At 51.7% G+C, this 22,025-nt stretch overlaps 1 protein-coding gene across 1 annotated transcript in view; it reads left to right on the top strand.

Annotated features, from left to right (window-relative positions):
* Positions 1 to 22,025, top strand: part of CCDC33 (coiled-coil domain containing 33) — a 117,917-nt gene that overhangs the window by 67,903 nt on the left and 27,989 nt on the right. Inside the window, 1 exon segment of the mRNA XM_006922706.2 lies at positions 1,524 to 1,718. Within this exon segment, the coding sequence (XP_006922768.1) occupies positions 1,524 to 1,718 (195 nt within the window).

Here is a 22,025-nt window from a genome sequence, read left to right as displayed (position 1 = left end):
TTCCATTCCAAGAGTCTTCATATAGCTGCTTTCTCTTTGGAATTATCTTTCCTTGTACCCATTTGATGGGGTTGTGGGGTGGAAATAAGGTCCCGACTGGACTGGACACCTCTGTACTTACTTATGTGATTATCCCTTACTCTACCGATATAAGCCTGAAAAGGCCTCATTTTAATGAATTTCTGCACACCAAATTTTACTTTTAAAGGGCATGAATGAATCAGTATTAAAAGATTCTAGTGATAAAGTGGAGGGTTGTTGTCTTAATTCATCTGGTTCACATATATGGGTTTTCATATAAAATATCCACTTATAGAGAGGCCCACCTGCATTCATTCTTACTCTGTTTAGTCAAGATCAGAAATTATGGCACCTCTAACCCTGAACACATCTGTCCTGACTGGCACTGTGCCCATTGTTTTATTTGCTTCTAGCACCATACTCAAGACTGTGGCATATTTGTCTGTTGTGTCACCAAGACCAAACTTCTTCAGCTGATGTAGGGTGGAAGTGGATCACCTTTGAGGTCCCTGCAAACTTTATACTGCATGATTCTTTGAACAATGGGCACTTTTTAGGGCTAACTGTGGATTTTCAACAGAGTTTTAAATTAACCTCTCCCCAAAGGAAGCGTAAGACATGTGCCTGAGTCCAAGAAACTTAAAATTTTGTTAGAAAAACAAAAATGGCAAACAATTCTGGAATTAGAAATAGTGTGAACAGAAAGAGCCAGATGCTGAGCTGAAAGAACCCAGAAGAGCTTAGAGCAAGTGTGGGCACAGGCCATTAGGCTTCCTGGAGGAGCTGGTATTTGAGTGGGGTTGAATTCTAGACAAGCAGAGGTGAGAGTGATAGTCATACCAACAGAAGAGGAAGAGAATAGGAAAAAAGACAGTGTGAAGATTTTAGAAGCTGTTGTTACTGCACTGAGTGTAGAAGTCATAGATGGCATAGTTTATTCTTTCAACAAATATATACTGAGAACCTACAATGATCAGACACAAAGGACAAACAAGGTTCCTGTTTATATGTAACTTACATGCTAATGAGGGAAGCAGAGGAAGGAGGTGGGCAGTAAACAAACACATATTTTGAAAGTTAATTTTCTGGTAGAATAAGTACTATGAACACAGTAAAATGGTATAATATAATTAGAGAATATATCGGAGGAGGGATTACTTGTAATAGGATGGGCCTCTATCGTAAAGAACAGGGCCTCTCTGAAAACATCACGTTTGGGCTGAGACCTGAGTGAAAAGAAAGAGACGGCTATATAAGACCCATGAGGCTCCCTGGGTAGAGGTAACAGCAGATGCAAAAGCCTCAAGGCAGGAAAGAGCTTGGCTTAGAAGAACATCAAGGACAGTGCGGTTAGGACCAAGTGAGCACAAGGTCAGGTGGTAGGAGGTAGGCAGGGGCCAGACATGAAGGGCCACCTGAGTCATGAGGAGGAGAACCGTGGGATGTGGAAAGTGCACTTATGGTAGAGAGGCACAGAAATTTCTCTGCACTTTCTCTTCCAGAGGCCAGAAAACTTCTTAACACCTAACAGCAGCAAGGTTCTGCCCATCTTGGACCCCAAGATCTTAGATGAGAAGCTGGGTTCCATCCGTGAGTCCTGGTCTAAGACTACAGTGAGCTCCACAATGAACTCCAGCACATCCACCTATCAGGAAGCAGAGGAAGAGCCTCAGATGCCCCAGACGTACCATGAAATGGTGAGTGTCTTTCCCCCAGAGTTGGAAGGGCTGGAGAAGTGATAGGGGAGATGCTGAAGAGGCTTGACTGTCCCTGTGGGCTCACTGATCAGGTGGCAGGTAGACCTCCCCTTAGGCACACTCTATATGCATTGTCTCAAAGCTAAACTTGTGGAAGGTGTGGATTCTTCATTTTACAGAGCTTACCTTTTGAATGGAACTTTCACATTATTTCTTTCAAAACAAAACCTGCAACACTTGTGTGACCTAGTTCCATTTACTCAAATAGTCATCAACTCAGAACTTCCTCAGGAATATGTCCACTGGGTATTGGGAAGTCTCCCTGAGAGATTAGTTGTAGCTTCTAAAAGAAGAAATTGAGCCTCAAAGAAAAAAGGACATCATCTTTGGTCAAAGAGTCTGATTGTGGGAGCTGGCATGGCTTCCTGTTGTCAGCTGGCCAGATGCTAGGAAAGGGTTGGTAAAGGTGGCCACAGTGGAATCTTAATTTGGTGAGGGATTGGTGCTGAGTACTAGCCCCTTGATGCAGAGAGTTAAGTTGCAGGCTACCAAAAAGACACTCCAGTTAAAGTCCCTCATTGAGGTACCATCACAATAACCATGGGTAAATTCAAGAGTGGCTTCCTCCCTTCTTCCACAGCAGATCCCATGGGGAATGCTCTCCAGAAAATCCTGAGAAAAAGCCTGAGCCAAGGCCACTGGCCCGTAGGAAGCCCTGGGCTTCCTCCTCTTCCTCAGCAGCCTCCGCATCTTCCCCTGGCACTTCTGCACCTTTCGGGAACATGTGCCACTGGAGGAATAGGAAGGCTTGCTGTCTGCTGGGTATGCCCAGGATGCTCCCATATGGAGTGCCTCTGCCCACCCCAGAGCAGGGTCCTCCCCTGGCAGGTGCCAGAGCACTCCCAGGCCACTTTCTACACTTCCTCCTCTCACCTCTGTCCCTTGGGAAAGCAGCTCTCAGGCCTGACCTTCCACCTCAGGCATCATTTGGGTTGGAAATAAAGATTCAGACCTTGTCTCTTAAGACTTTGGACAGCATGAATAAACCAATGCCTGCAGTTAGTCTTGATCTTCTCTTAAAGGTTAAACCATAGGAGATGGGACAAGACTGCAGCTTGAGAAGTCAAGTTAGCCATGAGGAGGAACAGTTTTTAAGCAAAAGAATGAGTAACCATTGTGAGTGACAGAGGGGAAGAGGAGGAATAAGTGGCCCAAGGGCACTAGGACATGATTCTGTAAGATTCTGAGTGCAAACAAGCGTCTCAGGGCTGCCTCGTACCCAGACTGTCAATAGATGTTGAGCGTGATCTATATGGGGAACTAACTCAAGCATGTTCTTTCTGAACATCACCCCAGCAGTGGGCTGATCCCTCTACCCTCCCCACCTGCTGGGCACCTGGCAAAGCCACAAGCACTGGCTGGTCTCCTTGGTTTGCTATTGGGTCAGGTCCATTCAGCCACTACCACCCAGCCCTTGAACTAGAAGCATACTGGCTTCCTCATCTCTGGGCTCCAGGGTTCAGCCAAGCCTGGCCCAATGTATATGTAGGTCAATGCTTATTGGGTCATGTGATAGAACCCCTAGCTAGACAAGGAGTGCATCAGAAAGAACCTTAGAGAGCATCTAGTGTGAGCTCCTAATTTTATGAAGGATGGCAATGAGGAAGCTCAGAGGTGAGATGACCTTGCCCAAGCCTTCCTGACCTTGCTCTCCCGCATTGCCTTGTATATAGCCAAGTGAATACCAGAAGGCTGTAGAGGCCTGAATGCCCAGCCCTGAACCCTTCAGCCAACTTGACACCACTGGGTCCCTCAGACACTCAATAGTATTCAGGTCAGTGGGCCTTCCCCTTTTCCTTGCCCATCCAGGTTTATTTCAGGCCCTTATTCTGTTTCTTCCTTGTTCCTGACTCTTGGCCCCATTCCATTTACCCTCCTACCCCTGCCTCAGCCCTCCAATTCATCATTCTTCCCTCTTCCCCCTCCTACATACCCACTTCTCTCTCTCTTTCTCTTTCTCTTCCTCTCTCTCTTTCTGTCTCTGTCTCTGTTCTCTCTCTCTCTCTCTCTCTCTCTCTCTCTCTCACACACACACACGACCCTTATCCTTTGTTGAGTCCTAGAGACCCAGCCCCCAGCCCCAGCTCTTACCCACTAGCCAGAACCTGGAAGGACCAAGAAGGACCCAGACATACATTCATTCAGCCAGTAGAGCCCAGTCACAAGCAATAGAACTTGTATGGCAGCAGTGTTATACAGGTTTATGATAATCACAAGTAGCCATGTAACAATGAGTCGCTGTTCCATAGCAACCAAACAATTACATAGCAGTGGACAAGCGCATGAAACCAAGAGACACGGTAACAAGCAAGAGAACGTGGTCATGGAGCAGTGAAGTGCAGTTGCATAGCAATAGACCTAAGTCATACAGTGTTCTCACACAGCCCTGTATTACAAGAAGGCACAACCATAGAACATAGCAATGAGCATAGAACACAAAGTGTAAGCCATAGACAGAGTCACAGAGCAATAGAAGATACCTGACTAGCACTAGGACACACCTGGTGGCAATGGGATGGTTACAAGGTGTGTGACTCCTGGATATGTGATCAGGGAGTAGTCACCAGCAGCGGAGGCTCAGGGTGTTGCAGCAGGCCCCAGTGACATGGCAGTGTAGTGAGCAAAGAATTAAACCACCTTTCTTGGTTTTGGCCACTCTGTTCGGGCTCTGAGCTTCTCAACATCACCTAATTCTCAGAGTGCTTTTGCCTATATCTAGTTTTGCAGCACACTCCCCAGAGTCCAAGAAATGATTTTGCCTCTGTTCGTCTCCAGAGCCTATTCTGTCTTAATGGTAAATTGGACATTTTCTGGAGAAATGAGCACCTTGAGAATGGAAAAGGGGGTGGAAGGGATGCAGATCTGTACCATCTCTCCAGGAAGGATGCCATGGATGTTCCCTGTTGCCCCAGGCTGGCCAGTCTCACCCCCACAGCCCCACCAAGCCCTCCCCTTAGTATGCCCTTAGATCCAACTACCTTCCCAGGTTGCAATCCAGGCAATTTTTCCTTCTCAGGCTCTCTTCATCCTGGATACTTGGTTTTGACACAGGTCTTTCAAGTGCCGTTTTGTCAATATGGTACAAAGCTCCCATCCTGAATGGACCACTGGGGTCAGGGTCCCACAGGTATAATCTTGAGTTAAGTGGTAGGGCTTATGCAGAGCTAGAGGAAGCCTTCACATTCCTTTTAAGCAGCCCAAGAAGTCTTTTGAAAGACGTAGGCTTTAAGTGGAGTGAAAAGTGAGATAGATGTTAAGAGTCATCCTGAGACATGACAGCTCTCCAAATCAACTCATAAGCATCCCCCTTCACATCAAAATCCCCACCTCCCCCTGCCGACCTCATGCTGAGCCAGGTAATATCATCCAAAACCAGGAAGAGCAGGTAAGAGGAGGGGCTCCATAGTATGTGCAGGCAGACCCGGTTCTATTACACGGGGCTTATAAAACACCTGCCAGGTGCCTGATTCCCCAGTCCCCAGCAGCTACATCAGCAATCTTCCAATCAGCCAGGAAAACAGAACTCCCACCCCTTCCAGGTGTTTCTAGCTGTGCAGATTAAGGACTAGGGGAAGAGGGAGTGACAAAGAAGGGAAGAGGCCAAGGTCCTGAGCTCTGGAAGTTCCCCAGCTAGCAGGAGTAAGCCATGCCCCAGGAGACAATAGTGAAACAGAGGGGAGCACAGTAAATGTTTGGTGAGGGATAAATAGTAAAAGGGCACGGCTGAGACAATGTATCTTCTTAAGTGTCATAGCTACCCAGCATTGTTGGGCACACCTGGTGAGCCCTCGGTAAAGAGAGGATCAAGGAAGGCTTCCTGGAGGAAGCAGGCTATGCTTTAGATAAACAGAGGCAGAGATACTCAGTAGCTATTCAAGAAGTGTGTGTTCAGTGTTGTCTCCAGTGCAGAAATTCCAGCACTGTATTTCCCCCTCCTCTCTCTCTCTCTCTCCCTGCTTTCCTCTGCTGCTCAGGGGAGATTTGTGGCAGACCAGAGAGCCCTCATACCGGTGGATAAATAATAGACAAGGGTTGTTTAAAAATTCAGTGGAGTTTCTTCAACCTCACCACACTAGAATAACTCATTTCTTTCATTCTCTCTTTGAAAGCCTTTCTCCCTCTCTCCATCTTGCTTTTGTTTCTCTTCCTTTCTTGAGTCTATAGGTCTCCAGGATTATCCCTTGATCCCTTGGTTTCTTTGTTTTCACTTCCCCAGCTGCCCCATCTCATTTAACCTGCTCCTAAGGGTGGTAAGGTGACTTCGGCAACTCTGGACACCATTTACCCAAGAAAGAGGGCTTCATTGCATGGGTTAGGAGAGGAAGGAGGGCCAGAGAAGCTGTGTCTCCTCTCAGGTCACACAGCAGGGGAGGTGGGGGCTGGGGCCACAGGAGGGCAGGCCTCCTAGACCAGGGGACCACTTCCCCCTGAGGTAGGTGGACAAATGCTGGCTCTGCCACACCTTCCCAGGGTGGCTTGGAGCATTTTGTGTCCTTGAACCTTGAATTTTCCATCTGCAACACGGGACGTTACAAGATGTTACCATGCCCTACTTGCCACTCGGCATCTGCCTGGCATGGCTCTATGGTGACCGACCATCCTTGTTTGCCCAGGACTGAGAAGTTTAGCAGTGCTAAAACCAAGACAGTTCCAGGTAAATTGGTATAGAGGTCACCCTATATGGCATGGGCTCTCTCACTGCCCCAGTCCTGCTTCATTCAAAGTTGCTGTACCCTTGGCCTCCTCAACACCCACAGCCACAAGGCATACACCCTCTGCCCAACAGCCCAGCTCCACACTGTCCCTTGCAATCAAAGCACTCTCACTAGCTCCTTGAAGTGACCTTGAACTCCCTTCTGCCCTGTGGACCCCCGTTTCTTCTTCTGTCAGCAGAGGAGGTTGGAGGAGGAGGTTGGAGCAAATGTTTCCCAGTCCCTTGGGGCTCCTGCGCTGTGACTGGACCCTTGGTCCCAGCCCCAGGACCCTGCCCCCCTGCCCAGGATGAGGTCTGCAGACAGGTGAGGCTGAGGCTCAGACCTTGCCTCAGTTCCCTTGGCACCACCTGGTGGTGGCAGGTAATGAGCTGAGCTGGAGCTTCCTGTAGCACTGGCAGCAGTCGCCTGAGTGTGGATACTGACCACAATGGTGGCAACTAGTAGAAGGAACTTCAGCCCGGTGACAGCATCAAAGGGCCAAGGAGCCTGGGGTTGGCTCCCACAAGCCAGAGTGACACCGAGGCCAACCTGGGAGGCAGATGATCTGGGTCCTGAGAGTCTGAGCCCCACCCAGGGACCTATAGCCTTTGGAGAGGCAGAGAAAATACAGGAGAAACAGAGAAGGAGATAAAGACAAAGAAAGTACAACCACGTGGTGCCCCTAACTCAGCGCCCCCTCCAGGCCACCCACACAGCCACCAGATGAATTCCTGAAGCACCAGGGTCACCTCATCCCTCCTGTTCCAATCCTTCAGTCTCTGTAGCCCTGACCCCACTGCTCAGGGCTCGTGGCCAGTCTTCTGTCCCAGGCACCTCTACAAGCACCCTTATTCTGTCCCACCTAAGGGCACCTGTTCATCACACAAGAGCACCATGTCACACCCCCACCTCCTCCCAGGCCCAGCTCCTCCAGGCAGGAGTGTTCTCAGCCCTCCTCAGCAACTCCCTTGCACTCCGTGGCCCCTACATTGTAAGCCCTGCAAGCTGGCACTGGGGAAGAGGGGCATGCTTGTTCTAAAAATAAGTCTTGCAAAGTTGCAAGTCACAGCTCCTGGACTCTGCTGTGAACCAGCTCGGCTCCCTTCCTCTTCCTCTCCTGACTGTCCTTTTCTTCTTCCTCCAGTTCCTCCAGAGAGAAAGAGAAATCATTTACCAAGCATTTAGCGAAGGAAAGAAGGGAGGGAAGGTAGAAAGGAAGAAAGGAAGAAATAGGATTCACCCTACTATGTATGTCCCTGTTACCTCCCCCTCCTTCTTCCTTCTCTCCTCCACGTGGCTCTAGCAGGTGTGAGCCCATCTCTACCACTCGGGAGCTATGGGACCTTGGATAAATCACTCCCCCTCTCTGGCTCTATCTCCTCATGGTTAGTTAGAAGGAATATTCTTCCCCTGCCCACCTTTTGAGGCTATGGGGAGGATTAACAAGAGAGTGAATGGCAGTGCCTTAAAAACTGTAAAGGGCTGACCATTTTGCAGAAGGCTTATTAATAGTCATTATGTTCATAGAGGCCTTTCGGACTGAGAATAATAGGGAGGAAGCACAAATGCCCAGGCCTCCCTGCTCTGACTGCTTCTCCAGAAGGCTGTTCCCAGACCCCTGACCCACTTTTCCTCCCTCCTCCTCATCACTGGAATCTCCCTGGTGGGCCGTTCTCCTCCTCCATCCATCACCTGGGACTAAAGAGATTAATAAACGAGACTCATAACTCAGCTGCTGGGGTGCAGCAGATATGTACAGCTCCATTTCAATTTGCAGAGAGATTAAGCGTTTGTCGATTTATTGTCTCTTGGTGTGTGAGTGGCTGAGCAAGGGCCCCCTGCAGATCAGCCTCCTCCCCCACTCCACACACACTGCCTGGTGGGCTCATCACCCCCAGGCCACCCCCTAGGGACTAGGCGGGTATGGGGGTGGCCTGGGGGTGATGAGCCCACCAGGGGAGCATGGTACTGTCCAGCCAGGAAAAGCCACTGGCCGCTGGAGTGGGACTGTCTCCCCGACCAACTTGACCAGAGGGGCAGTGGCCCAGGAAAGAGCCTTAGAACCCATGGAACCATGTATTAGACAGGATGGAAGGGTTGTCATCTTTAGATGATTTAGAGAGCCCTTTCTGGCCCTCTGCCAGCTTCATCTCTCTCCACAGAATGAGGAGTCCACAGGGCCAGGTAAATGTGACCCAAAACTCCAACTCCACAAGTCTAGACCACTCTCTGGGTATCCAAGACCCCAGAATTCCATGCTCACATGGACCTGAGCCTGCTTCTGAGGACTGTGCAGTACCTCCTCCTGAGAGTCAAATACTTTCAGGGGGTGGTACCCCTAGGCCCAGGGGATGGCTATGTGTGGACACATGCTGGGAACCTCAATTTATGCCCTTATCCTGGGCCCCACAGACATTAGGGGGTAGATCTGGAAAAGGAGGGAAAAGAGGAGGCATGTTTTCACGGAGAAAGCCTCGGCCTAACTGGGAAGGAACCTGCAGACGCCAAGGGAAGTGAGACAGCCTGGGGAGGCTGGTGAGCGTGGACCACCAACCCCACATATGAGCGGTGCTTGAGGAGCCAAGAAGGGGGGGGCACCAGGCTGTCTCTCCCCTTCTTGTTGACTTTGCAGTTTGCCACGTTCACTCATTCATTCATTCCTTTGACCAGCTTTTGATTATCTATTATGTGCCAATCCCTATTATCTCCCCCTGCAAACACTTCTACTCATCTGTGCAGCTGTAGTTGGTTTGAGTCCTGTCTCCATCACTGAAGAGCTGTGTAAACTTGGATAAATCACTCTCCCTCTCTGGGTCTTTTTCATCTGTTAAGTGGAGGGAATACTCTGTCCGTACCCAACTCTTGGGGTTTTTGAGAGGATTAAAGAGAGTAGATGGCAGTGTGTTGGAAACTGTGAAGGGCTGTCCTCTTTGTAGGAGGCTTATTAATGGTCACTGTGTTCATGGCCCTTCCATGATGGTGGGAGAGGCAGCAGCACAACTGGCCCAGGTCTTGCCTCTGACCTCTCTCCAGAAGCTCATACCCAAGCAAAGTGATAGTAACATAAAGATAATGCCCCCTGCAGAGGTTTCTATCTTTAGGAAGCTCGTTTCAGCAGAAAAAACACATCCAGAATCAGTGGAGAAGGGCATGTCCAGGACTGGGGTACAGTCGGCTCAGGGGATCGTGAAAGCACAGAGAGGAGTGTACCTAACCCTAACTGTCACCTCCAAGCCCACCCCACCCCATCTCAAATAGCGAACACCTTATATAGAATGCCAGGGCATGGTCCACAGATGTCACTATCGCCAATGGTCGTTAGTATAAAAACCATGATAGATCTTCGATTTTCTGGTAGGACAGAGTGAAGGTGGATGAACTTGTTTCTATAAAAAGAGTCCGTTGAATGAAGATTATGCCTGTGTGTCTCCATAGCTTTCCCATCAATAGTCACTGTGTAGTCATCAGACTAACCATTTCCTCTCTGACTCTCAGTTTCTTTATCTATAAATTGGGGCGAATGCCTCCCTCCAGTGAGGAATGAGAAAGTCTTAGGGGTGTGGAGGAGAGAACTACGGAGGTGAGTGTGACTGGATTGGCCTAGCTCTAAACACCCAAACGATCGGATTCGGATTCAGAAAATATGTGAATGAGAGGCCCTGCGGGAGAAGAGGAAAGTAACGGTTGAGAGAGCACAGGATGGGAGGGGCACCAGGAGACCTGGGGTCCAGTTCTGACTTGAGGACTGACCTTGGCCAGCACCCCATCCTCCCTGGGCCTCAGTCTCTCCTTCTGTTCAGTGAGGGGCCTGGTCTTGATGATTTCCTCTTTCATCCTGGCAAACTAGGCAGGCAAAGGTGGGAGGGCCTCCAGGTTCTGCTCCTTAGAAAGATGTCTGGTGCTACCCCATATCACTGTCCAACTCAGTTCCTTGATTAAACAGTGGGTGGGCAGGCAAGAGTACAGCTCTCTCAGTGAATAAAGCCAGGATTATGAAGCCATAAATTGCTAAGGGCTTGAATCATCAATTAGTGAGGATGGGAGAGACTACAGAACCAGGGGTGACTGGGAGAGATCTGCTAACATGGAAAGTGGGACCCACCCTTTCTGCAAACTGCCTGCTTAGCCTCCCTTTTAATAACACTAATTACATTCATCAATCTTTACTGAGCTCTTACTCTGCTCCCAGAACTTCAATGATAGCCTCATTCCATCCCTGTACCAATCCGAAGAAGAATGCACAGTTATCATCCCCATTTTACAGGCAGGGAAATTGCCGGTAGCTCAGTAACCCTCCTGGGCCACCGGGCTAGACCAAAGGAGAGAGCATTGGTCCAACACAGATCTGGGCTCTCCAGGCCAGCACCCGCCCCTGCTGCTGCCCTAGCCACACCTCGTGACTCAAGCTTTATGAGCTTGACTCACTGTCTTCCCCGCCCCGCCCGTCTGGGTGGAAAGGCTACTTTGGTTTCCTGGTAAACACCAAGACAGAGCTCTGTGACTGCACATCTCCTCTCCAGGCCCACCTCAAACCTTTGAAAGCATACGCAGAGGCCTGCACACCATATGTCTAAACTCCAAATAATGAAAAGTTATAAATCAAGCTGTATCCAGCAAACTATTAAATATGGCCTATTCTTCTATCTTGACAAATATACCTTATTAACATCACCAGAGAATTCTCAGATTTCACAATGGACCCTGGCAACACAGGAAAAGCGGCTTCCAGCCCCCGACCTCCAGTTCCTTCCTGTCCCCTTCTCACCTGGCTCAGTTTCAGTCCCACACCCTAATGACCCAATGACCCAATGACCATGCAAAACCTTTCACGTAAGTTGCATAAGGGTTCATCTTCATCTCCAGAAGAATAGGCCCTGGAAGTAGGAGGGAATTCCAGGGTCCCAGGTAGCTGGGCTGTGATCTAGAAGGGGACTCAGGCTCTGGCTGGGAATGTCCTCTTGGCCCACCAACTCCTCACCCCGTGGGGAGGGTTGCAGCCCTAGGAGGGCCAGAGCAGGACCCTCTAACATGCAGAGCCAAGGCAGGGGCTCTGCTCCTTCAGGGAAAGGACAGAATTGTCCCTCCCCCCGCTCAGTGACTCTATTAGGGTGGACTCCTGAGCACAGATTAAATGCTTTTCAGTACAATCCAATTTCCTCCTTACATAGACTAGAAAAGCATGCGTGCGCACGCGCATGCATACACACACACGCGCGCGCACACACACACACACACACACAATACATTTGGTGTTAAATATCCAATCAAGTCCAAAGATAATAGAGAAGGGCCAGTTCACTCCCAGTTTAATCAGATAAAATGCCCATTCATCGGCTCCTGCCAGGGGCTGACGTCCCTTTCTCAGCACCGCCAGGATGGAGGATGGGCGAGCAGGTGGGGGTGGCTGCAGGAGAGGGGCTGAGGCTGGAAATGAGTGAAAATTGTGGGCCCTGAGGAGAAGTGGATGAGTAGGATGGCTGTGCCTTTAAATCTTCAAGGAGGAAAAAAAAATCTTCAAGGAGGGGGGCAACGTTGCCCATGGGGGACTAATTATCCTTCAGCCTTTAGCCAGCTCTTACTCAAACACACAAAAGGGGCTTTGCAGCCCTGATGGTGCTAAGCTTCTGCTCAGAATTGTTTTCACTCTCAGATATGCAAATGTACCTCAGCATGGTGGACCCTGGGGAGGGCCAAATAGTGGCTCAGGGATTTGGAAGGGCCAGAGAGGGCAAGGGCCTAGCTGCTAGACCCCCTCAAAGGACTAGTGTGGGAAACTGGAGGCATCTCACCCTCCCTCCTCTGGCTGGGTGGGGAGCCCTCTCTGAGCCCCTCCACCTTTTGGGGAGTATCTTATAGAGGCCAAGATGAAGAGTCCCCTCCTTCCCACCTTCTCCTTTAGGTGGATGGGGATCTCCTGTGGAGTACCAGAAGGGCTCCCTCAGGAAGCTGGCTCAGAGTCCAGGAACTGACAGTCCGGATGAGGCCTTCCTGCCCACTTTTACCCCTCCACCCTAGGGCACATTCACCAGGTGATTTATCCAAAGCACGAAGTATGTTGCTCCTGCTCTAAACCCTTCTATGGCTCCCTCACCCGCACCATGAACCCCTTGGCCTGATGACCCCTGTGACCTCCAAAACCTGTGCCCAACCCAGAATATTCTACCCACACCCAACCCTAATGGTACTCCCAGCTCCAGGCCTTTGCTCCTCTACCCTCTCCACCTTGTATCCCCTTCCCTACTCCACCCTGGGTGCCCAGCACACAGCAGGTGCTCAGTAAATTAGTCCAATGAATGCATAAAATGCCCCTTCCTAAGCAGCCACATGGCCTGGGGAGATGACATGTCTGCATCAGAGAAAGGATGTTTGCTTCCCACTCAGCCCCCAGCCAGTACCTACAGGAACCTCAGCCTTTTCAGCTGTGAAATGGGGAAAATGATAATCCTTACCCCTGTAGTCTGGATGTAAAAATCTCGAGGGACCCCTGGAGGGCCTCTGGTGCCTTATCATTCACAGCAGGGGTGAGGAAGACAGTGTAGGAGAGCTAGGGACAGGGTTAGGAGAGCTAGAGACCAGATTCTATTTATCTCAGCCCCTCCAAGACCTTCATATCAGACAACCATCAGCCACTCCCTTAAGGAGTCAATTTCTCCACTATTTGTGGGTCTCTCTGCCCTACCCATCCTAACTCCCCCACGTCCTCCAATCAGCCAGGATTTCACTGCCATCTCAGCAGGACCTGCCTGGAATCTAGACTTTAAAAGTGGGAGGAGAGCTCGAAAACTCCAGGAGGGTGTTCCTGAGGCAGGACTGGAGATGGGCTTGGTGCAAAAAATCTGGCTAATCAGGATTTGCATTCTGAGACTAACCTGGGCCTAAAGTGGTCAGGGGCACAGGCATCCTAAGAGACAGGGTGGGGAGGGTGCCCCCAGGCAACAGAGCACCATCATGAAGCCCCCTCTCCTCATTGCTGCCGGCATCTGTGAGGGTCTGGGCCCAGGAGGATTCATGGAGGAGGGCAAGTCATGAAGGAGGAAATGACCAAAAGAGGCCGGGCGACAAGCCAAGTGAGAAGCAGCTCTGAAGGGACCAACCGTCTTGAGTCTCAGGCCTCCAAAGGCAAAGTGGGACACATGTTTTTTCGGGCATTGCCCTGGGTCCGAAAGCAGAGATACTTTGCACAGCTCTGGGGTGAGCTGTGAGCCCAGCAGAAATGGAGAGGGGAGGATACTCTGGCCCGAGCTGGAGGAAGGAGGAGTGAACCAGCCAGGAAGGGTCCAGCCATTGAGGATGGTGGCGGGGAGGACATAACAGCCCCTAAAAAAGAATCTAGATAGGGCCAGAGAGTCAGGGACAAGGTAGGTGAGCTCCTAGGGATGGAGACCTATACATGCCCCATTTCCAAGTTCCCTAAGGCATTGCCCAACCATGTCAGCCTCCACCCAGAAAGCCCTGTGGGTCTGCTCCTTCTGGCCCACCAGGCTTGGTCATTTGGAGCAGAGGACCCCTCCTTCTCCACTCTGCCTCCCAGTGCTGCCTTTCCAGGGGCTAAGATGAGCCTGGGGCAGAGGGAAGGGAGGCTCCACCTCTAGCTCCCCTGATACTCCAGTTCCACCCCCATCTACTGTGCCCCCACTGGGTCCCTCAAGAGGCCCCGACTTCTGGCTTGAGGCTCCATACCCCACACCAGAGACTTATTATCAGGTGGTCCCAGGACCTCTCCCCCCAACAGCCCTGCTTCAGGGTGCTTTTCTCCTGGCCTGGGGAGGGTACAGTGAATGGGAAGCAGTGTCCCATACTTTCAGAGAAATAATGAAATGGAGAAAGTGAAAATGAGAATAGAATTCAAGCTCAGAGAACACACTAAAGAGACAATACTCCAATAGTAGAATTTTAATTCCCTTTAGCCAAAGATAACCAAGAACACACCTGTAATTGAAGCAAGTTGGGTTTATTAACTCACTGCAGCCAAGGGCAAAGGGCTGTCCACCACAGGGAGTCAGGGCATCAGGAAGTGTTGGAAAGGACAGAAAGGATTCTGTTGAGTTAGGTGATATAGGGAGAGTTCAAAGACACAGGACTTTGCTCTGGTTGGATGCTCTCAGGAGGTGCGATAATTCTATGAGTGAGAATAGTAGTATTTCTTATCCAGAAGGCAGGATAAATGAAACGAGGCTGAAACGGTCCTTGGTAAAGCAACAGCAAGCACTCAGCTTAGCCAGGGAAGGCTGCTGTCTGGTCATTTTTGTGGTTTGGACAATGATCACGTTTCATCTGTGTTCAGACCCGATTGTGGAGTGGTCTTGTTTTTGTCTTGCTACATCATGATCAGAGAGTGGCCTTGTAGGGTGTTGTGAAATTATGTTCCACAGGAAAACACCAAGGTTTAGTTGTGCATACCAGGCCAGCCCCCTGCCATCAGGGCCTGCTTTTTTCTTTTTCAACAGCCTCAGGCAGAGTGACAGAGAGAGAAGGGACATGTGTTACACACGCAGCAGTGCTAGGCACTGTGCTCAACCCTAGACAGACTTTGCTCACTTAATCTTCACTACAGCCCTCTTCCCACTGCATAGGTGATGAAACGGGTTCAGAGAGGCAAAGTGCTCATCGGAGTCACGTGTAACTGACAAAACTGGAATGTAAATCCTGAGCTCCCTGCCTCCTAAGTCCCTTCCATCCCCTGGTTGACCTGGAGGCTGAGCCTCCATCCATTCCCACTCCTCGGGGCATGGGACCCTAAATTGTGTTCCACAAAGGCATCCCAGCTGTGCATCTCTTTCTGCCCGGGCTCTGCCCAGCTGTCATAAGCCAGCCGCAGTGTCAGCAGCTACTCTGGCTCAGGCTGGTCCCCTGTGCCTAGAGGTGTGAGGGGTAATGAGGCCCCGTAATTAAGGTTTCTGGAGACAGGGCTGGGAGATTTATAGACAGGCTTTGTCAATAACTGTGCTCCGGGCTGCAGATCCAGCGAGACATCGATAAGTGCTAGTTACAGCTTCTCCCACTCCCTGTCCTGTCCCCCACCAACCCCTCCCTAGCCTGTCAGCCCGCCTGTTCACAGCGCCTGTGTACACAGGTTTCGCTCAATTAATTTGCACTTGTTGGCACCATCTGTTCTTTTCATGTGTCCTTATCGAGAGTGTGTGGGCCCTGCCTCCTCCTCAGATGTACTCCAGAGCAGGGACATGGAACCCCCCTTGAACTGGGGCTACTAGAACAGAACCCTGTCCCCCCCCCCCCCCCGCAAACTGGGGCTCCTCAAGATAGGGCACTTCTCTTTCCTCAGTCTAAGACTCCTGAAGGTGAGGCCAAGTCTTCCTCTTCCTTCATCTCCCTCCCCACCCTGGTCCCTCACCCTGGGGAGCCATGTAGGCACCATCTGAGCCTGAACCCATCAGGCAGGGCCTCAGGCCTCCAGAGGAAGCCCCCCAGTCCCACATCAAGCCATCCCCTGGAAGGCTGACTGCCCCTGGGGGCTGAGAGGCAGGGCTCTGTTTCTGGCCCCAGCTCCAGCTCCTGCTCCAAGAACAGTGACATCATTGAGTCATGGGGTTGAAGGGGGCTGAGAAGCCACTGCCAGGTCTGTTTCCCTCACACAGCATGAGTGAAGGGTGGCACAGGGATCTAGACTAGGTGGGGTGGGTGTGACCCAGTGGCTCCAGGATGCCAGGCAGATGGCCTATCTAAGAACTGATAAAGGGCAGTATCCTGAAGTTGCCTGCCCATTGCTCTCTCCCCACCCAAGGTTCCCAGTGGCCAACATCCCACCCCTAGTCCTCTGCGGGCTGCACTTCCCTCTAGAAGTCCCCTTCCAGCTCTGACAGACTGTGCTGCCAGCCTTCAGCACAGATTGCCCAGATGGCCTGGCTTTCCCGGCCCTGGAGGGTATGAATCTGAGCTGGCTCTGCCACAAAGGTGCTGTGGGAGGCTGGGCAACCTCCTGCCCTCTCTGGGCTCTGGTGTTCTGCGAAGCACACTAGGCATGTTTACAAGGCAACCAAGCCTGAGCCTGGGAGAGTCTTCATAGTCACGCTTGGTGCCAGCATCTAGTTCTGGCCCAGCCCACTTCACTTGACTATAACATGCTCCTCATTGGGCCTTGGACTGGCATTCAAGGCCCAGTGATGGCTCTGCAGCCACGCCAGCCTCATCTCCCTCCACCCCTCCTCTCCATGCTTCCTGTCTTTACTTCCCCACTGTGCCAGGCGGCTTGTCACCTCACACCTTTGCTCCTACTGTTCCCTCCACCAGGAACGCACCCCTTCCTCACTCCTTTATCACCTGACAAACTCCTACTCACCCTTCAAAACCTATTCCAGTTCTGAAATGCCCTTCCTTATACTCCTTCCTGCACCCCAGGATGGTGAGGAAGTTGGCTGAGGGCTCTGCTATGCCTGCTGCCACATCCACTAGAATCAACCTCCTCAGGAATAGAGACTAAGCCTTGTTTACATCTGTTTCTCCAGTGCCCAGTACAGGACCTGGGCAAGTGGGGCTGCTGGAGAGAGTGCATGGAACTGGATGGATCCTAGAGTCCTTAGCCTGGGCTGAGGGAAAGGCAGCACTCACCATCCCCCACAGATGGAAGGTGACGCTCCTCCTGCCACCCTGGCTGTCCACTAATAGGGTCATGGAGGTCTTAGGGACAGAGAATAGATGCATTAGGTCCAAAGGCAGTGCACAACTGGGGAGACACCCAGCTCCCTGCCCATCTTCCCCCAGCTGCTTCCCATCCCCAGAGCCCATCCCAGAGCCCCCGTGTGAGCCTCCTTGGAATCACAGTGAGTTCTCTGCTGCAGCTAGCTCCAAAGCATGTCCTGCATGGGCTCCTGGGGTTAGGATTTGGCCAGGTGGTAGAAGGGGGGAGCATGTGATTCATGGCCTCCATTTTGTATTTCAGGCCCACTGGTGGCATTTCTGCCAGAAAAGGGTTTTAGAAACAGAGACCTTTACTCCCTTGGCAAATGCCAGGCCTCAAGGTACTCTGTACAGCCCATGTACAGAGACACAGAATGCTGGGTACCTGTGAGCCCCCTGACAGGCTAGAGCAGAGGCCCACAGCTAGTAGGGCCCAAGAAATCCAGCAACATGCCAGAAGCAATGGTACAAACCACCTCAGCCATGGTATCGTCTTCCCCTTCCTTGTGTATCAATGTGGTGGCCTTATTGAAAGGAGGGACAGTGTCAGCATGCAGGAGCCAGACCTGGAACTTGTTGGTGTGGGAGAGCAGAGAGCCAGTGGGTATTAACAGCCTCTGCTTCTGACCCTGAGTTCTCCTGAGCTGGGGGCAGGGGAACCCCAGGCTGTGCAGTGGGGAGATCCTAGCCCTTGTGAGTGAGGTAGTGGGGAGCATGAGCCCTGCTCTTGTGGACTTGAAGGCCAGTCAAAGACATGAGCGCCAGTCCCAGGGTCTGGGGAGGTGGACTCTGGAAGCAGCTCCTCCACTGGGACAAATTCCCTGACCTCTCCCTGCCTTACTCTCCCCCTCTGTCGAATGGGCATGACAGCAGCTGCCTTGTCCAGTTACTGTGGGGATGAAGTTAGAATGATCCATATAAAGTATTTAGAACATTACCTGCATGGTGAGCACTTGTTGTTACTACCTGCCTAATTCAGGCTCTAGAAACTCAGAAAAGGAAGTCACCATCCCTTCTAGCCAAGGAAGAGAGGAAAAGCTTTTGTCAGGAGGCCAGCTCTGAAGAATGGATCAAAAGAGGCAAGGCAAGGACGCCTCAGTCCTGTTGGTGGAGGAACTTCAAGGCAGAGACAGGATAAAACAGAACCTGTTCTTCCCCCAAGTGTTCTGAAGTTGCAGGAAGTGGATGCCTGCAGAAGAGGAGCTGTGCTATGAGGCTGAAGGGCAGTAGGGCCGGACCACAGATGACCTTGACCGGCAAGCTAGGTGAATAAAGCCCCCCCCCAGTACCACCAGGCATTTCTGTGCTCCCCTCTTCTTCCTCCGCACCCCAGCCTAGTGCCAACCTTGCTTCCTGAGACCCCATGGAAGAAAGATGACAAAGAACCCTAGTCTTCACATAACAACTCTCTGCTGTGTTGCATCATGCTTTAAGAAGTGAGGGGCTCCTTAGAACCCATTTTATAGATGAAGCACCTAAGAACTGGCAGGTCCCACTGGGGCTTTAAAGGGCAGGCTTTCCGGTAGGCATTCCATACTTGCTCTGTGTACAGTGAGGACCTTTAAGGGGTCCATTCGGTGCCCCTCTTACCTCCCCTCCCACCAGAGCAAGGCTGGAAGACAGTCATGCTGGGGCCTGGCTGAGCTCAGCCAATGCCTCTGCATGGTGCATTATTGATGGGGCTTCTAATTGTGCGTTTCCCAAAGTCTACAGCCCTTTGATGAAAAATTCATGGCATGCCTGAGGATGGGAGCAGATTCAATCGATTGGCAGTGCAGCGGGAGTGGGAGCACTGGGCCCCTCTCAGTGAGGGGTGGCTGAAGGCCAGGCTGGGAGGGAGCACCAGTCTAGCTTTGCCTTTATCCCAGGCTTCTGGCCCAGGATCTTGGGATGGGGGGGGGAGCGGAGGGACAGGACACGAACAGCAGAAAGCAGAGTCCATTTTCCCATTGGGGAAGCCGAGGGGCAGGATCAGAAAGGCCCACTCTAGGATGCCATAGAGGTGGCTGGTGCTGTCCAGAGAGGATGGCCATCTCTATCACAAGCCTCATTTTCATTTCCCTAGAGGAATATTAGACCCTCCAGAGCCCCCATGGGTCACACAAAGCCACTCATGTGCCAGGTACTCTGCTTGTAGCTTTACACCCACAACCTCATTAAACCCCCAACAGCTCTAAGAGATGGGTGCAGTCATGGTCTCCATCTTACAGAACAAGAAACTGAGGCTAGGAGAGGCGACTGACTGGCTTCTCCAAAGTCATACAGACAATTAACAGGAAAGCAGAGACTCAGACTTAGCACTGAGCAAACTCAAGGCTCGCTGCCTTTCCACTGCTACAGGCCAGCTCAGATGTGAGCCACAGAGTAGTGTGGGGCTTGTCCGATCCAGCTGCCCAGCCCCATTTCTATTATACAGAGGAAGAAACCCCGGCAATAAAAAGGGGATTCTCCAGGGTCTCAAAGTGAATTAAATGACAAATTAGGGTGCAAATGAGAAGAGTAAGGGCCCCCCTGCAACACTGACAGAGGCCAGAGCCCCCCCCATCCCACTTCCCCATGCAGAGTCCTGAGCTAGCACCCAACAGCCAGGGGTATGTGGTACCTTAGTGGGAGCTTTTGAAACAGGTTGAGCTGTCTGTCCTGGACTGTCCAGTCAGGATTATTATCGTGTTACTAGAGACCCCCAAAATTCACCCATCCATTCATTAAACAAGCGAACAACTATTTATGGAGTCCCAGCTCTATGCAGGCACCTTGCTCAGTGCTGATGGGGTTGCCTATCAGGACAGGCTTTGGGGCCAAGTTGCCTGAGACAGACAGGCTGGACCCGATTCAGTTGAAAAAAAAAGCAGACAGACCCCTCCATGCCCTAGGAGGGAATCTCTGTACCCTAGGCCCTGGACAGTTAAATCAGATGGCCCTGCCTTAGTGACCAGGCTGTTTCTAAGTGGTGGGCTGCCTTGTTTGGGTTTGTTTTCCTTTTGCTTCCCAATGAGTTCCTTTGAAAAACATCCACCCATGTGTCTGCTGAACTAAAGGGAAAGGAATTTGTTCAGACCATCAGGAAAGCAGAGGCAGGAAGGCTCCGGGGCAGGCATAGGGCCCTAGGCCATGCTGTATGTACAGATATGGGAGGAGGAGGTGGGCTACTGAGGGGCAAGGGGGCGATGGAGGAGCAGAGGGGAGACTGAGGGGCAGAAATAAGGGGTAACTGATGGGAAGGGGGAGCATGAGGGAGAATGGGGAAGCTGAGGGGTAAGAGTGCCGGGGAGCAGAGAAAGTGGAGATATTGGGGAGACTGAGAGCAGGACAGGGGAGGAAGGGTGCTGACTGGGGCTGGGAGGACAGAAGACCGCAGCCCTTCAAAGCAGAGCTCCTTTCCTGGCCTCCTAGCCCCACAGCACTCCCAGGCCCTGCACCTCCTTGTAGTTCCCTGGCCAAGAAATGAGTCTAGCCTGATTTCAACCACCCCACCCAAGAACAAAGGGGAATTGACCCCCTGGGCCTCCCTGCTTCCAGCTTAGGGCTGGGCTTGGTTACCAGGCAGGTACTTGTTGTAGCAACAGTCCCTGGGGACCCATCCTGAGTAACAAGACTGCTAGCAGGAAAGATGGGGGAGCCAGGCTCCCCATCCCCTCCGGCCCCCAAGGCTGCCCCAGGTTTCCTTGACAGCTGCTCTGTAAGTCTGCCCCCACACCTAATGGTTCTGGGAGGCTGGATTGGCCCACCAAGCGGGTAGGTGTGTTGGGGTGTGTTGCCTGGCAATCATTAGAGCTGTTCCAATTGGGAGCAAGGTCGGGGGAGGACCAGAAGATTAGGCCTTTGGACATTGGCCCCAGATTTCCACAGTCATAGCAACTTTCTATGGGGCCTCCAGCCCCTGCCAGGCCCCCTGAGCCCATACCCAGGAACCCAGGAGGGAAGACAGAATTTAATTTTAAGGAAAATCCCTTAAAGTGACCATTGTCTCCTGCTAATTCAGGCCCTAGCTCTTGCCTCTTGATGGACCAGGTCTGCATCCTAGAAAGTGGCTGTGCCCAGGCCCTGGAGAGTCAGGCCAGAAGGCTTGCTGGCAGGGTAGAGCTCACACAGGATTAGGAAAAAGAGAGGATGATGCAGGTGGGGGCATCCAAGGAGAGCTGCATCAAACCCAGGCCAGGGGGCTGGCCTTCCTTGCCTTAGTGACGACAATCTTCTCATTCAGACCCCAATTGCCAAAGTATTTGCTTTTCCATTGTGGCAAAAACCCCAGAGCACACCCCAACAGGAATCATCACCCCAGCTGACAGATGAAGAGGCACAGGGTGGCCAGAGTCTTTTGGGCAAGGGCCTTGCTTAAGGTCATCTAGCACGTGTGGACAGAGGCTAGATTAGAGCCGAACGTTCTGGACTCTACCCAGGGCTCTTCCTGCACCCAACATGGGGCATTCAGAGCAGCAAACTTCTAACCAGGGCAGGTTCTGGCAGAAGGTGAGCAGTGAAGAAGAGTTTCTTATGGGAGAATAAGCAGAGCCTATGTGGCCAGGGCTGGGGTCTGTCCTCTCACCAGTCCTCTGAGTGCCTGACCCTATACTTACCTGGGCAGAAGGCAAGGGCCAGCTCCAAGTTGAGTACAGGAGTGACAGGACTCTGAGTCACAAACCTGAGGAAGAATGACTGATGGCCGTGCTTAGGGTTTCCTTGGAGGAGGAGGGCCCAGAGTGCAGCCTTGAAAGCAGGGTTCTGGAAGGCCTGGAAGGGGAACTGAAAATGGCAAGACAGAGCATTTTCCAGAAAGCCCCTCCTCCAAGCCAGCCCCACCCCCAGCCCCAGCCCCATTGTCCAGCCACAGCCCAATTAGCAGTCCTGGCTCCTGCAGAGGCCAATTAGACAGGGGCTGGGGTCAGTGGCCAAGGTCTCACTACCCCTTGGAGTTTTA

The sequence above is a fragment of the Pteropus alecto genome, unplaced genomic scaffold, assembly GCF_000325575.1.
Source record: "Pteropus alecto unplaced genomic scaffold, ASM32557v1 scaffold38, whole genome shotgun sequence".
NCBI lineage: Eukaryota > Metazoa > Chordata > Mammalia > Chiroptera > Pteropodidae > Pteropus > Pteropus alecto.
This window is presented reverse-complemented; position numbering and strand designations above follow the sequence as displayed.